Source organism: Ovis aries, chromosome 6 (assembly GCF_016772045.2).
Source record: "Ovis aries strain OAR_USU_Benz2616 breed Rambouillet chromosome 6, ARS-UI_Ramb_v3.0, whole genome shotgun sequence".
Lineage (NCBI taxonomy): Eukaryota > Metazoa > Chordata > Mammalia > Artiodactyla > Bovidae > Ovis > Ovis aries.
The window spans coordinates 36,995,927-37,013,731 of NC_056059.1; the positions used below are offsets into that span (position 1 = coordinate 36,995,927).

At 40.4% G+C, this 17,805-nt stretch overlaps 1 protein-coding gene across 3 annotated transcripts in view; it reads right to left on the reverse strand.

The window, feature by feature from the left end:
• Nucleotides 1-17,805, reverse strand: part of HERC6 (HECT and RLD domain containing E3 ubiquitin protein ligase family member 6) — a 54,611-nt gene that overhangs the window by 31,970 nt on the left and 4,836 nt on the right. For 2 of the 3 annotated variants that reach the window (XM_042251257.1, XM_012180480.3), the window contains exons 3-10: nt 16,909-16,985; nt 15,398-15,625; nt 13,612-13,706; nt 12,365-12,492; nt 11,004-11,140; nt 10,317-10,384; nt 2,191-2,315; nt 1,396-1,455 (exon numbers count right to left, since the gene is read on the reverse strand). In XM_042251257.1, the coding sequence (XP_042107191.1) occupies nt 1,396-1,455; nt 2,191-2,315; nt 10,317-10,384; nt 11,004-11,140; nt 12,365-12,492; nt 13,612-13,706; nt 15,398-15,625; nt 16,909-16,985 (918 nt within the window). The remainder of the gene's footprint in view (nt 1-1,395; nt 1,456-2,190; nt 2,316-10,316; nt 10,385-11,003; nt 11,141-12,364; nt 12,493-13,611; nt 13,707-15,397; nt 15,626-16,908; nt 16,986-17,805) is intronic. The other variant, XM_027970882.2, reaches the window with a different exon arrangement.

Sequence of the window (17,805 nt, forward strand, 5' to 3'; positions counted from 1 at the left end):
TGAGGAGTGGCTGAGAATGCAGCTGAGAACCAAAGCTGAGAAATACCTGCAATAGGGAGTAAGTGAATACAGAGTACCGCCTAGTGGCGGTTGTGTACAGGTATCTTCTGAACCTGTGAGCCAACCTGAGGCCAAGTCAACAAGGGAGGGAGGGACAGGACATGACCTAGCAAAGGAGGACTGGCAGGAGTTTCCACCAGCTGCAAGCTGACCTGTAGGCATCAGCCTCCAGAGAAGACAGAGGGCAGCCTAATGTTAGTTGCTCAGTCATGTCCAGCTCTGCGACCCCATGGATTACAGCCCTCCAGGCTCCTCCATCCATGGAATTTTCCAGGTAAGAATACTGGAGTGGGTTGCCATTTCCTTCTCTAGGGGATCTTCCCAATCCAGGGATCGAACCCTGGTCTCCCGCATTACAGGCAGACTTTTTACTGTCTGAGCCACCAGGTAAGCCTGAGGGCAGCCTAGGGGCGCCTTTATGCTGCTACCCACCCCACTCCCTTGTTATTGCTAAATTAATTATACAAGGAGGCCATCACACTGCAGTGGATCTCAGGCCACAGTGGCCTATAAAAGCAAACCAAAATCTAAGCCTGTAAATTCCTCAAAGTTATGAAATCAAAGCCTAAGGACAACCAATCAAAAAACAAACAAAAAAAGCCAACTAGACTTTAAGCTATAGATAATCAAATGCTTCCTTTCTTTCTGCGCCTTCTCTATGTCTTTCCCTGAGCTCTTGCCTCTGGAGCTCTCAAGCAATTCCAAACTGGTGCTGTGTGATTCAAATCGATGTTCACTCTAATAAACTCTTACAATTTTTAATCTGCCTCACTTTATCTTTCAGTCATTCCCAGGTATATTATTGGAGATCAAACAGGGAGGGGAAGGAACAGTTGACCAAGTGTTCAGCATTTGACAGAGGAAATGTTTAAACTACTCAGATCAAGTGTCAAACCAAGTAGCAGAGAACTTGGACTCTCCTCTGTGGTAGTAAGACTGTTAATAGTTAAAGATAAAATAAATAGGATCTGGTTTCCTTACTGGGCTCATAAGACCTTCAAAGTACAGCCCAGGCCTCTAAGTGCAAAAGCGAAGTTAGAATGAATTGATCACTCCTGAAAAAAACACCATTCTTGCCAATCAGATAACACAGGAGGGCAGGGCAGAGGAACAATGTAAATTAGAGATTACAATTTGTAGTAGTCCAATGGGAAATTCCTTTATAAAACAGAAGAATTCTGTAACAATCCACGGAGTTTTCTATGTTGGATTTTTGGTTCATAGATAACAAAATTCACAAATTAAAATGACTGAGTCTAAATATTTCATTTAAAATATTCTCCAGTGTTTTAAATAAAGGTAAGTCTCTTTAAATAAAGGTAATATAAATATTACCTCTTCTTTAAAAAACTTGCAGTCAGACAAGCAGGAGATGAAAATATCACTCTAATTTCACTGCAAAAATAATAAAATAAGGTTAAGTCACAACATACTACTAGCACATTCCTTTTATCTTACTCAGTATATAACTGGTGATGTGGAATCATTAATAACGATAATAACTGCTCTGTTGAGAATTTTCCAAATTCTTGCTATACTTTGTCTCATAAAAATCCTTCATAGCTGATTTGATCAAGTCATCTAGATTTAAATAAAATCTACCCTTTTGAAAACAGAAATTTGTGGAGCTGCAGAGAATAAACTGCTGCTGCTGCTGCTGCTGCTGCTGCTGCTGCTGCTGCTGCTGCTGCTGCTGCTAAGTCGCTTCAGTTGTGTCTGACTGTGCGACCCCATAGACGGCAGGCCACCAGGCTCCCCTGTCCCTGGGTCTCCAGGCAAGAATACTGGAGTGGGGTGCCATTGCCTTCTCCAGAGAATAAACTATGAAGCTATAAAGAGTCAGTCTTGGGGATGGCTTTGTGGGACAGACAGAAAGCATTTTTGATTCACTCCTGAATTTCCCTCACCTATCAAAGTACCTGGCATAGTGTACATCTTCAATATAGCCCTGTTAAATGAAGAATCAGTGAATATGTCAATGAATACTTCAAACTACAGATGGTTTAAATCAAGATTAAAATGCAAATAATTTAATGACAAAGCCAAACCCTCTCTCTTATGTTTAGGATAAAATGAACCAAGGCTTCAGAACCAAGTAAAAGTGGTTTCTACTTTATCAGATAGAGCCACCTCTTAGTCACTTCATCTTCTATGCTTCCTCTTGCCACTGCCATCCATTTTTCTGTCAGAGACTGGTTAATTCGGCTTATTTCTGGCAGGGTTTTCCTGGAAACACCGGTGGAACTAGTATCCTTCTAGGAAGAAAAAAAAAGAACGATCAGGAAAATACACACACACCAAGTAGCAAGACACAGGTGGGAGACACATAGAACCTGCTCAGGCAGTGGGATTTGGTGGGAGGAGCCTTGGCATCAGACTGGCTGGCTGTTCCATTTCCCAGCCTGGGCCACTTTGATTGGTTTGAGCCTGCTTTATCGTTTAAAAAAATGAAACAACACAAAAGAATTGAAAACAGACACTCAAACAGATATGTGTATGACAATATTCATTGCAGCATTATTTACAATAGCCAAAAAGATGGAAACAACCCATGTCCAGCTGCAGCATCAATGGATGGATATGGAATATTGTGTGCTTAGTTGGTTAGTCATGTCCAACTCTTTTAAGCCTGTAGACTACAGCCCACCGGGCTCCTCTGTCCATGGAATTCTCCATGCCAGAATACTGGAGTGGGTTGCCATTTTTCTCCTCCAGGGAATCTTCCCAACTCGAGGACTGAACTGGTATCCCTTACATCTCCTGCACTGGCAAGCAGATTCTTTACCACTAGTGTCGCCTGGGAAGCCCACACGGAATATGACTTAGCCACAAAAGGAAGGGCGTTCTGACACATACTGCAACATGGATGAACTTTGAAAACATTATGCTGCATGAAATAAGCCCAATACAAAACCAAGATTCCACTTACACGAAACAGGCTAATTGATAGAAAGGATATTAGACTGTACTTGGGGTCAGGGGTAGGGGAGAACTCAGAGTTATTAATTAATGGTTAAGAATTTCTGCTTGAGGAGGAATAAAGAATTTCTGCCTGGGGTGATGAAGAGTTTTAGAGATGGTTAGTGGCCATGGTTGGGCTTCACAGGTGGCACAGTGGTAAAGAATCTGCCTGCCAATGCAGGAGATACAGGAGACACGGGTTCAATCCCTGGGTCAGGAAGATTCCCTGGAATAGGAAATGGAAACCTGCTCCAATATTCTTGCCTAGACAATTCCATGGACAGGGGAACCTGGTGGGTTAGAGTCCATGGGGTCACAAACAGTCACAGACATGACTAAGCGACTGAGCAAAACAATGGTGATGACTGTAACATTGTGAGTACAATTAATACCACTGAATTGTACATTTTTAAATGGTTAAAATAGCAGATTTTATGTTATGTATGTTTTACCACAGTTAAAAAATGAGTTAACAATAACCACCTCTCTGGGCTCCCGTTAAGACTAAAATACATTGGGTATACAAAGCCTTTCAATTATAGGAAGTACTGAATAAAGACTAGCTTCTTTCAGCCCTTTAATCATCCAGAGAGTTTTGCTTTTGTATCAGGGGCTTTCAAACTTATAACAGAATCATCTGGTGATCTTGTTAAAGCAGGGCCCATCCCCACAGTTTCTGATTCAATGGTCAGGAGTGGAGCTCAAGAATTTATATAGAGCAAATTCCTAGGGGATGCTGATGCTGATGCTGCCAATTTGGGAGCTATACTTTGAGAACCGTGGTTCTCTACAATATCTGAAGACAAATGGTTCAGTCAGAGGTGTCAGAGAAATCGGGGGGAAAAAAAATCTGTCTTTAATATATTATTTGAAGGACATCAGTGCTATGACTCCATATTATAACTCTGCTTTTGCTAAATTTATAATAAATCAGAATTTTGCATCACTTCTGTTTAATGCTTAACTAAAGACCTCTTGAGTCAGACACGACTGAGCGACTGAACTAACTAAGAACTAAAGACCTCTTGAGAAAGATGTATAACCACAATTCCCTTCACTTTCTTGATCTGAGTCCTGAGTGTCCCCTGGAGTTCAGTCATAAGGAAGTTTTTTTCCTCCAACATCCCAGGAACCTCGGGACAATGAGGCGCTCCATATTGGCACTCACAGACCATTTCTTCTGCTTTCTTCTTCAAAATCTCGGCTCTTCGTAAGTACGTGACATTAGACTATATCACCTGCCTCTCTTTCTTCTATGATAATCACCTGCCAAAGTCCTAGGCACTACCCTTCAGTAATTGAAAACTTTAGCATCTTGTTGACTGTCTTCCTCCGCACAACCATGCCTGTCACCATTCTTTCCGTCATTCTTGGCACTTCAGAATTAATGAACATAATTTATTTCCCTCCATGACCTCTCAACTCTTGATCTTATCTGCACTCGTTTCCTCTGCTCCATCTTAGCTACCCAGGCCCTGGATCAGGGTTTCTAAACTGACACAGTCGACATTTTGCATCAGATAACCCTTTTTGTGGCAGCTGTCTTGTGCACTGTAGGATGTCTAGCAGCATCCCTGGCCTCTACGCATTAGACATTAGCAGCAGCCACCCCAACACACATGGCCCTCCCTCAGTTAGGACAACCTAAACTGACGATAGACATTTCCAAATGTTTCCGGGGGTGCAAAATCACTCCTAGTGGATTGCCCCAGATACAGGTGATATTCTGTTCTTTATAATATCATTAATTGTTCTACCTTCTAAGTATCTATGGGAAACATACTCCTCTCTGATCATCATACACCACCCTCCTACTTCACTGACTTCACAGTGGTACTCCAGTCTAACATTCTTTCATACGGAAATGAGTTAAGACTTCAGGGCTGTTGGGTTGAAATGAACGTATTCTGCATGTAGAAAGGACATGAATTGACTGGGGGCAGTGGCAGAACATTACAAACTGAGCGTTTCCCCCCTAAGTTCATATATTGGAATCCTAACCCCCAATGTGATGGTATTAGGAGGTAGGGCATTTGGGAGGTGACTGGGTCATGACGGGGAAGCCCTCAAGAATGGGACTAGTGTCCTTATAAAGACTCCAGAGAGCTATTTTGCCCTTGTCCCTTTTGCCTTGTGAGGATACACGGAGAAGAAGGTCATGTATAAACTGGAGGCAGGCTCTCGCCAGACATCAAATATGCTGTCATCTTTTTAAAGTCATACTGCATGGCTTATGGAATCTTAGTTCCCTGACTGGGGATCAAACCTGAGCCATGGCGAGAAAAGAATGAAGTCCTAGCCACTGCACTGCTAGGGAATTCCCAAACGTACCATTATCTTAATCTTGGGGCTTTCCAGCCTCCAAAACTGTGAGAAATAAATTTTTGCTTACAAGCCACTCAATTTACAGTGTTTTGTTAATAGCAGCCAGAACAGACTAAGACACTTATTTTAACAGTGGAACACACTCCAACATTTTTTGAGGCCATTGGGCACTCCAATCTGTCAACTCTATTGTTTGTTCATTATCCATCACCCTCCTCATGTCTTACCCAGCTTAGATGCTATGGTCAGCACTATAATCAGTCCTTTACAAATACCTTTAAGTCTTCTGTCTTGAGTCACCTAGGAAAAGTCCACCTGTAGTTAATCTCAACTCTGAATTACTCCAAAGGAATCCAAGCAGCTTAACATCAGTGGAAAAAAATAAACAGTGCTGACTGACTTCACCATAAGCCTACAACCACAGATTTCAAATGGACACTCTATACTGGCTAGTAATCTCCCACAATGCTCACTTTCTCACTCTGAGACACGATTACACACATTCTTTTTATTCCTAAACCTGTAGTGATCATCCTCTGCTTCTCCAAGTTTTAGATAAGGATTGTATATCACTAACACCCAAAAAGATATCCTTTTCATTACAGGGGACTGGAATGCAACAGTAGGAAGTCAAGAGATACCTGGAATAACAGGCAAATTTGGCCTTAGAGTAAAAAACGAAGCAGATCAAGGCTAACAGAGTTTTGCCAAGAGAACACACTGGTCATAGCAAACATTCTCTTCCAACAACATAAGAGAAGACGTTACACATGGACATCACCAGATGGTCAATACAGAAATCAGATTGATTATATTCTTTGCAGCCAACGATGGAGAAGCTCTGTATACTCAGCAAAAACAAGACCGGAAACTGACTGTGGCTCAGATCATGAACTTCTTACTGCCAAATTCAGATGAAATTGAAGAAAGTACGGAAAACCACTAGACCATTCAGTTATGACCTAAATCAAACTCTTATGATTATACAGTGGAAGCGACAAATAGATTCAAGGGATTTGAACTGATAGAGTGCCTGAAGAACTATGGACAGAGGTTCATGACATTGTATAGGAGGTAGTGATCAAGACCATCCTCAAGAAAAAGAAATGCAAAAAGGCAAAATGGTTGTCTGAGGAGGCCTTACAAATAGCTGAGAAAATAACAGAAGCTAAAGGCAAAGAAGAAAAGGAAAGATATACCCATCTGAATACAGAGTTCCAAAGAATAGCAAGGAGAGATAAGAAAGCCTTCCTAAGTGATCAATGCAAAGAAATCGAGGAAAACAATAGAATGGGAAAGACTAGAGATCCCTTTAAGAAAATTAGAGATACCAAGGGAACATTTCATGCAAAGATGGGTTCAATAAAGGACAGAAATGGTATGGACCTAACAGAAGTAGAAAATATTAAGAAGAGGTGGCAAGAATACACAGAAGAACTGTACAAAAAAGATCTTCATGACCCAGATAACCATGATGGTGTGATCACTCACCTAGAGCCAGACATCCTGTAATGTGAAGTCAAGTGGGCCTTAGGAAGCATCACTACAAACAAAGCTAATGGAAGTGATGGAATTCCAGTTGAGTTATTTCAAATCCTAAAAGACGATGTTGTGAGAGTGCTGCACTCAATATGCCAGCAAATTTGGAAAACTCAGCAGTGGCCACAGGACTAGAAAAGGTCAGTTTTCATTACAATCCCAAAGAAAGGCAATGCCAAAGAATGTTCAAACTACCGCACAATTCCACTCATCTCACGTGCTAGCGAAGTAATGCTCAAAAGTCTCCAAGTCAGGCTTTAACAGTACATGAGCCATGAACTTCCAGATGTTCAAGCTGGATTCAGAAAAGGCAGAGGAACCATATATCAAATTGCCGACATCTGCTGGATCATCAAACAAGATCCAACGAGAGTTCCACAAAAACATGTAGTTCTGCTTTATTAACTACTCCCAAGCCTTTGACTGTGTGGATCACAACAAACTGTGGAACATTCTTAAAGAGATGGGAATACCAGACCACGTTATCTGCCTCCTGAGAAAGCTGTATGCAGGTCAAGAAGTAACAGTTAGAACTGGACATGGAACAACAGATTGGTTCCAAATTGGGAAAGGAGTACATTAAGGCTGTATATTGTCATTCTGTTTATTTAACTTATATGCAGAGTACATCATGCGAAATGCCAGGCTGGAGGAAGCACAAGCTAGACTCAAGATTGCCAGAAGAAATAACAATACCCTCAGATATGCAGATGACAGCACCCTTATGGCAGACAACAAAGAAGAACTAAAGAGTCTATTGATGAAAGTGAAAGAGGAGAGTGAAAAAGTTGGCTTAAAACTCAACATTCAGAAAACTGAGATCATGGCATCTGGTCCCATCACTTCATGGCAAACAAATGGGGAAACAATGGAAACAGTGACAGACTCTACTTTTTTGGGCTCCAAAATCACTGCAGATGGTGATTGCAGCCGTAAAATTAAAAGACCCTTGCTCCTTGGAAGAAAAGCTATGAGCAACCTAGATAGCATATTAAAAAGCAGAGATATTACTTTGCCAACAAAAGTCCATGTAGTCAAAGCTATGGTTTTTCCAGTAGTCATGTATGGATGTTAGAATTGGACTATAAAGAAAGCTGAGCACTGAAGAATTGATGCTTTTGAATTGTGGTGTTGGAGAAGTCTCTTGAGAGTCCCTTGTACTGCAAGGAGATCCAACCAGTCCATCCTAAAGGAAATTAGTCCTGAATATTCATTGGAAGGACTGATGTTGAAGCTGAAGCTCCAATACTTTGGCTACCTGATGCGAAGAACTGACTCATTTGAAAAGACCTTTATGCTGGGAAAAATTGAAGGTGGGAGAAGGGCACGACAGAGGATGAGACGGTTGGATGGCATCACTGACACAATGGACATGAGTTTGAGTAAGCTCTGGGAGTTGGTGATGGACAGGGAAGCCTGGTGTGCTGCAGTCCATGGGGTCACAAAGTGTTGGACACGACTGAGCAACTGAACTGAGCTGAACTGTACATCACTGAGAAAACGGAAACAGGCAAGACCTAACCTTGCCTTCCTACCTCACCTCTACTGTTCCTCATCAGAACAGAATAAAAATTTCTGCCCAAAGCCCTGTATTCTACATTGGACCCTGGACCCCACTTCCTCACACCTATTCTAGGACATTAGCGCTGCAATTATTCTCTTTCTCAGGAATTATCACTTTTTCCTCCTGAACTGGGTTATTCTCATTAGCACACAGACATACCTTAACATCACCACTCCTAACAACAATAAAAACCTCCCAAGGTCCTCTACTCCCTTTCACAACAAAACTTCTCAGAACTTTCACAGTCATTGCCTCCACTTATTCCCCTCTATTCTCTGTCCATCCCACTTAGTCAGGTTTCATCCTCTGTCCCCTGAGACGACTCCAGTCTTGACAAAGCAAAAACAAACTCTGTGCTCATCTTACTTGACCTCTCAGCAGTATGTGTCAGGTTTGGCCACTTCCTCCTTCTGCAAAGATGTTCTTCTCTTGTCTTGATGAGCCACCCTTTTCTGGTTCTCTCCACCTCAGAAACTGGTTCTTCTCAGTTCTTCTGGCCCTGCCTCACTGCCTGACCTCCTCATGGAAAAGTCCCTCAAGGCTGGATTCTGTCCCCTGCTCTTCTGATTTCTACTCTCACTCCAGGTGACCTTTCATCCAAGCCTCTGGCTTAATAACAATCTGTAGTTTAACAACTATCATGTTTATTTTCCAGTGCTAGCATCCTCCTTGAGCTCCAGAGTTGAACATGCAATTAAGACTTTAGATCTCCTCTCCAAGGACATTTCAAATGAACCTCATCTCCCACAACTGAGCCCATTTCCATATGACTCCAGCTCATATAACTCTTTCACGCTTTCCTACTATAGTCTGTCTGACTGGTTTCCTTTTTGTCCCTCACACATGCTAAACTTCTTCTTGCCCCAGGGCCTCTCTATTCCAGAGAGAATGGTCCCTCTCTCTGGAATGCTCCTCCTGTGGATTTAAGCATGGCTAAGATCTCTGCTCAAATATTACAGCCTCTGGGAGGCCTTTCCTGATTGACATTTCTAAAGAAGCCCATCTCATCTCATCAGTCTCAAATGGCCCATTTTATTTTTTTTCAGAGCAACTGTTGCTCTCTAACACAACTGTATTTATGTGTTTCTTGTCGGTACTTCCCGGTAGAATCCAAATGCCACGAATGAGGATATACTTGTGTGTATTATTCACTGTACCCCAAGGATCCAGAGCAGAGCCTGAGACAGAAGCCTGATCGAACAGCTATAACAAAGCAACCAAGCACAATCTCCTGACTGTCCCTAGCAGCACAGACTTTTGCCTTGCTTACAGTTGTCTCTCTCAGAGAATACAGTAAGAGTCTATATGTGTTGTTTAAAACATCCCTAATAATAGAAAAAATGTACAAATTATTAAAATAACTCTGTATACTTTTTCTCTCTACAACATTTCAGAACTCGTTCAGAAATATAATAATATAAACCTCTGTTAATAATTAGGAGGGTGCTAGAGCACGGTGGGTAATGGTGGGTAATGGTGGGGCTGGATTGTTTGGGTTTGAATCCAGCTCTGTCAGTTCTTAGCAGCATAATTTTGGGCAAGTCCATGTCTCTGAGACTCAGTTTTTTCATCTGTAAAATGGGAGTGATGATAACAACTAGAGTTGATTTGAGGATTAAGCGTGTTGATCTATTTACAGTACTTTGGTTGCTAACTCATGGGTGATAATTAGTGCTAGTCATTGTACCTGTTGGGAATCCAAATGAGGAAGTGAGAATTACATATTTTTAAAGAATAATTCTAACAGTGGAACTTACTGGTTTAGTAAAAAATTTTAATATATACAAATAACACAATGTTTCAAATACTGCCATGAAATCCAGAAGAAAAGATGATTTTTAAAAGAAACAGAAATTGTAATAGATACCTGGTAAGTTGTCACAAAGTTGGCATATGTTCCAGCAAAAATATGTTTGACTTGAACATCCTCAAGGTCTAGAATAAAGTCATAAATCCATGCTTATTGTTTTTTAGATGTAAAAAGTATAAATCTTCTGTTATAAACCTAAAACTGCTTTTAAAAAGTTTTTTTTAAAAAACTAATGTATTACCAAGCTAAATTTACTTATTCATTGGCTTCTAAATAGATTTTGACTACAAACAGCATAAAAGATTAATATTGATCAGATTACACATTGTATATTCCCTTATCTTAAAATTTAATTTTCCATGCATTTGCATAATGAAACCAAGCTGGTGTACTTTAGTAGAGGTTTGATTAAATATATAAAAAGTGTGCTATTCTGTTGAGGTTTGACAAAAAACAACAAAATTCTGTAAAGCAATTATCCTTCAATTAAAAAATAAATAAAATAAAAAAATAAAAGTGTGCTATTCTAAAGCATAAATAACTGATTATTTTGTATTACCTTAATCTTTAGAAAAAATTACCTAATATTCCAGGAAGCATTGCATTAAAAAAATGCATATTCTACAAATCAAAGATAACAGTACCAAAAGAACCACAGTTCTACACACTCTTTGAAAGGAAACTGAATAATATTTTTCCTCCAGTGACATCAATTAAAATCACAAGTCTTGGGACCACTCATACCATTAGCAGAAATCAGGCAGCTAACATCAGAGCTCTCTGCCAGAGCCTCCGGATGTGGTGAGCTTCTTGTACAACCTGGTCCACGACCAAAAGACACCACCTGACCAGTGGTATAGACATATGCAAGGGTGTGATAACTGCAGAAGACAAAGTATTATGAAGACTTATTATAATGAGTCATGCTTTTTGAGACAGATGATGTCTCAACACAAAATAACAGATTTATCTTATACTAAGTACCCAGACCCCACTATCACAATGTCAGAGTTAGACAGTACCAAGTCGTATGGCCAAACGAATGGTGGGTAAATAGTGACTTATTAACAACCCTAAAGGCAGGATATTAATGATGGGTCTTTACTATGGTTTCTATCATTTATATTTTAAATGTAAGTTCTTTTTGTCTTTTGCTCTTTTTACAAATTGGGTGGATAATAGCCAAAGTGTCCTCATGCTGCTGCTGCTGCTAAGTCACTTCAGTGGTGTCGGACTCTGTGCGACGCCATAGACGGCGGCCCACCAGGCTCCCCTATTCCTGGGATTCTCCAGGCAAGAACACTGGAGTGGGTTGCCATTTCCTTCTCCAATGCATGAAAGTGAAAGGTGAAAGTGAAGTCACTCAGTCGTGTCTGACTCCTAGCAACCCCATGGACTGCAGCCTACCAGGCTCCTCTGCTCATGGGATTTTCCAGGCAAGAGTACTGGAGTGGGGTGTCATTGCTTTCTCCAAAAGTATCCTCACAGGGAGGGATAAATTAGGAGATTTGGATTGATACATACACACTATAAAATAGATAGCTAAGGACTTACTATATAGCACAGGAAATTCTACTCAATACTCTGTAATAACCTATATGGGAAAAGAATCTAAAAAAGAATGATATATGTATAACCAATTCTTTGCTGTATAGCAAAAACTAACGCATTTTAAATCAACTATACTCCAATAAAAGTTTTTTTAAAAGTTCTCATACTTAGGTTATGCAAAACTCAGAATGCACATGCAAATATACATCATCTTCTACTTGCAAGAGGTTAATTTTGTCTAATGAATTCAAGAAGATAAGCACCACTATTTTTTGTTATATACTAACCCCCTTCACCCTAGAATCTAGTAAGGTGGTCTATGCCCAGTACATTTCCAATAAATTCTTATGAAATAAAAGAAATGCCTAGAATAAAGAAGAAAAACAGAAAAATTAAACCATATTTGAAAGGAGTAAATTTTCAGAAAGGAAAATGATCTATAAAAAGAGTAATCACATATTTTAGGGTTTTAAGGTTTCAAAACATTTCATATAAGTTATTTCTAAGTAATAAAATACACCACTTTCTACTCTCACTTTAAAAAAACCTATTACCTTCCACAATCTATCTGTGATACGAGGCCTTCAATTCTTTCCACAAGTTGTGGACCCCTCTTCTCAGCAGTGGAATCGTGTCCCAGCTGTCCATAGCTATTGTCTCCAAATGTGAATACTTTCCCATCCTGTTAAAAAAAGGGAAGGATCTGACTAATTTCAGGCTAAAAGTGTAATTAAAAATTAAAAGATTAAGTCCCATAAGAGAGTTTTATGAGAGCACTATGGTAAATATAAGCTTTATATGAAGAAGGGTCTTATATTTATTATTTCTACTAATGAATAAAGAATTAACATATTAAACTTGAAAAATCACTGGCATTTCCTTCAGAACTAGGTACTTACAATGTGTTTGTAGAAAAAATTGATGGAGAAATTAACTGGTTCAAGAGTAACACTAACACTTCAATATAAGGTTGCTTTATTTATTTGAGCATTTCTCTGAAAATAAATCTCTTTTCAAAAGATGATTCTGGATTAAAACAATTCTAGCTCTCTCTTGCCAACTGATAATATAACCCAAGCATATTTTAAAAACAAACAAAATATAAATTATTTCAGATATTTTGCTTTAAATAAACATTTCAACCACACAAATAGTCTTCAAGTCTGTTCATTACAGCTATGGAGAGAACCCATCTTGTCGGAATGAATTGCATGGCCAGTATAAGAAGAGGAGGGAGACATTCAGGATGCTGATTCATAATTGTGCCAAGTAAGAAATGGAACACAGAATGTTCCAGTCTGTAATGTAGGCCACTGAAACCTATAAAAATTGTTGCTTCTACAGTATTTTTCATATGTAGAGCTACATTATGACAGAATAATTGCTGAAAGGATTGGCTCCCAATCTATAAGAGATCTTAAAATATCTAAAAATATTTCCTGAAGCTGAAATTAGCTTTTGTTATAGGATCTTAAAAATCCGATGGCTTGGCTCACTTCTCCTCGTTAGAGATTTGTACACTGAATGGGTATCCTCAGATATTAATACACATATTGTTTTCCACAATAATTAGTACATGTACCTTATGGTAACATTTCTCTGGGATTAAAAAAAAATAGCAAAATGGGAATTCCCTGATGGTCCAGTGGTTGGGACTCAGTGTTTTCACTGCCAGGGGCCCAGGTTTGATCCCTGATTGAGGAGTTAAGATCCCACAAGCCACAAGGTATGGCATATATATATATATATATATATATATATATATATATATATATATATATCTCAAGATGTTTTGGTTTACCTGGGTAAGCACTGCAGTGTGCTCGTAACCACAGCTGATAAAAACCACACTGAGAGTCTTCAGTGCACCAACTAATACAGGCTTACACCTCTGAACTGTGGAAAGAAAGCAGAATCTCTCGAGTATAAGAAATCCTCATATATCATGAGTTTTTATATATTTTAATATTTTTATCTTATTATAATTCATCAACATAATTTAAAATGTGAACAATCAGAAGTATTATAAAACAAAAAGAAAGCCCTGTGCTAGAAAAGAAAAGCAGTACTTTAGCATTTATTTTTGGAAAATATTTAATTTTCTGGAATGACTAAGGCTATTGGCCGAGAAAGCTAAGCTTTAAGACCCCACTTCCCAATAATATTTCCATTATGCTGCATTCATTTTTGTCACATTATAGATGTTCTGCAAATATGCAATAATAATTGAGAAAATAAGAGGACCCATTCCACGTTGATGAAGTTAAATGAAATGAGATGTAAGGGATCAGCATGGGACAGGTATGGGGTTGTCTAGCTGCTAAGTCAAGTCCAAGTCTTTGCTGCCCCATGGACTGTAGCCTGTCAGGCTCCTCTGTCCATGTGATTTCCCTGGTAAGAATACTGGTTGCCATTTCCTTCTCTAGGAGATCTTCCGGACCCAGGGATCGAACCAGCTTCTCCTGCATCGGCAGGTGGATTCTTCACCGCTGAGCCACCAGGGAAGCCCTGGTACTGGTATGCAACAGGAGCTAAATACACATGAGCTGCATGTAAAGAGCTGAAAAGAGGGGCTCATCAGGAAGGCATCACAGTGAGCTTTGTTGAAAGGTTGTCAGAGGAACTGGTTGTTTCCCCTACTGCTAGCAATCATCTGAAAAAGGGTTCCCAAACTTTGTCATGCAAGAGCACTTACTGCAGTCTTTGGTAATAACTGATGCCTGGCTTCCCTCCCCAGACATTCTGATTTAATGGTCTGGGGTCCGATCTGGGCACTGGGATTTTTAAACATTCTTAGAGTAACGGAATAATGGCCTTCCAAAGATGTACAAGTTCTTTTCCCAGAGCTCAGGGGTAAAGAATCCATCTGCAATACAGGAGACTCAGGTTCGATCCCTATGTCAGGAAGATCCTGTGGAGGAGGAAACGGCAGTCCGCTCCAGTATATTCATGCTAGGATAATCCTATGGACAGAGGAGCCTGGTGGGCTATAGTCCATGGGGTCACAAAAAGAGTTGACATGACTGAGCACACAGAGGTGACTATGTTAGAGGACATGGCAAAGAGGAGTTACGGAAGAACGTGAATTTAAGGTTTTGCTAATCAGTTGACCTTAAAATAGGAAGGTTAGCTGGGATTATCTAGCTCTGCCCAATGCAGTTACAAGGGTCCTTTAACTGAGGAGGAGGGGGTCAGAAAAGTCAATGTCAGAGTAATGTGACTTGAAGAAGGCTTCACCAGCCATTGCTGGCTTTGAAGAAGAAAGTCAAGAGTAGGTGCCTGTAGCATCTGGAAAAGGCAAGAAAATGGTCTGTCTTCCTCCAGGAAGCCCCTGGTGACACTTTCATTTTAGCCCAGTGAGACCTGCATCAGAACCATGAGATAATACATTTACGTTGTTTGAAGCCACTAGATTTGTGGTGATTTGTTACAGCAGGAATAAAAAAAAAGTTATTAGAGTTCCCTAAGTGATTCCAATGTGTCCCAAAGTTTGGGAACCACTGTTTTAACCTTTGAAAGTGCCCTTTGCAGAACTGGTCTTTCAAGTACAAAGAAAGAAGGACTTAACTATAAGCCTAACCCGTTACCTGGAGCATTATTCCCACTGAGGGCCAGCTGCCCTGCATTGTTGCTTCCCCAGCCAAATGAAGTCCCAGAGAGTGACAGGGCAAAGCTGTGGGCCCCTCCTGCAGCCACCTGCGCCAGCGGGATCCCCTCCAGGGACCTCACCCTCTGTGGGCTGGCTTGGGAGGGGAACTCCTTCCCCAGGCCCAGCTGTCCGTGGCTGTTCTTCCCCCATGAAAACACCTGGCCATCTGCAAAAGCAAAGAGGAGAAATTCAGAACTGCAAACCTACTGTAATACCAAATTCAAGGAGAAACTACCACCTTAATTCTAAAAATCTTTAGAGAATAAAACAGGAGTAAAGGAGGTTAAAGTACCTTTACTAAAGGCAAAGTGAGTGGCCAAGGTCACATTTAGAAATCTCTTCCAACAACATTCACTCTTCTTATCCCTCCCAGTTAAGAATAACCATGACCTTTCATCTGCTCCGGTTAAAAATCTTGGAGTCGTCCTTGACTCCTCTCTCTTTTTTTACAGCCCTCAACCCAGCAAATACTAAAGTCTCTGCTTCAAAATCTATCGAGGATCCAACTGCTTCTCACCGCTTCACTGTTACCCCCTTACCTGCCAAGTCAACATCACTTCTCTCCTGGAAAATGGCAACAGCATCTCACTGCACTCCCACATTGTATCCTTGCCCCTAGCAGTTTCTTCTCTCAATAGCAGCCAGAGTGCATTTTTTAAACCGTGTCTGATTAAACCCTTCAAGAGCTTGCTTTCTCACTCAATAAAAGGCCAATTCTTACCACGGTTCATAAGCCCCACATCACCAGGATTCCCACAATTACTTCTCAGACTGCATCTCCCCTGGCTCCCTTCTCTCCCTCTCCAGAGCCTCTGGTGCTCCTGAGCACCCTGCTGGACATGGTCTTGCATCTGGATCATTCCATGGCCTTAGCATCATCTGTCTCTCTCCTCTCCTTTTGGTCTTTGTTCACGTCTCACCTTATGAGGATAGCTTCCCTGATCTCCTTCATACAGTAGAAAGACCCTTTCCTTCCACCTACCCCTTCGCTCTCTGTCCCCTTTCCCCGTCTCACTTCTCGTCACATCCTTATCCCTATTACACCACACAACTATTCATCTGTGTGTTTAAGGCTCACTTCCTCTTCATCTCCCCAGAATACAAGCTTCATGAAAGCAGTCTTAGGTTTGTTCACTGCTATATCCTCTTTGCTGGAAATACTGTAGGCACTCAATAAATACTTGCGGAGTGACTGGTGGGAGTAAACAACATTTGACTAGAGAGAGATCATTTACAAGAGGTAAAAAATCAAGCTCTTCTAATGTTAAATTACGTACCCAGAGAAATGCTAACACATTTCGGATTTCTACAAGTTATTATATCTAAGTTTTCTTTTTAACTTTAAATGCATTAAAATGAACCCCAATGCATTAAAACTCAACAGGTATTATTTGTATTCAAAAAATTACTTCCTGATGACACTTATAAGATCCAAGAAGACTTTTTTACCTTCTGATAATGCCAGGGAGTGGTAGTGTCCGCAGGCAACTTGTATAATTTTTATATCAGCCAGAGTTTTTATCTTCCTATAATAATAATGATACAAAATCTATTAATCCTTCTTCAGATTGGGTCACCAAGTAGACTACAGATATTTTAAATTACTTTCTTCTATTTCTGTAATACATTTATCCTAAAGCCCTCAAACTGTTTTCGACATGACATCAATATGTATAAAAATACAGGGCAGAATCCAAAACAATATATAATGCAAAAGTGATTTTTATTGGGCTTTTAATGCATTGCATAAAGTTCTAACCTTTATACTATACTTACCAAGGTAAAAGAAAACTAAATTTCTTCATGCACATACTGTGTAGGGTTTTAGAATTTATGGAGCACTGTCACATACACCACCTACCTTAAGCCCTGTGAGATAAAGATACTATTAGGTTGATTCTTATTAAATTGCTGTTTTTGTAGATTAGAACATACTCTTGTGAGTCCCTTGGACTGCAAGGAGATCCAACCAGTCCATCCTAAAGGAGACTAGTCCTGGGTGTTCATTGAAAGGACTGATGCTAAAGCTGAAACTCTAGTACTTTGGCCACCTCATGCGAAGAGTTGACTCATTGGAAAAGACCATGATGCTGGGAGGGATTCGAGGCAGGAGGAGAAGGGGACGACAGAGGATGAGATGGCTGGATGGCATCACCAACTCGATGCACATGAGTTTGGGTGAAATCCAGGAGTTGGTGATGGACAGGGAGGCCTGGCGTGCTGCGATTCCTGGGGTCGCAAAGAGTCGGACACGACTGAGCAACTGAACTGAACTGAACTGATTATCAATTTTATACGGTTGAACCTAGGAGAACTCAAAGAGGTCAACTGGTATCAAGCTACAGA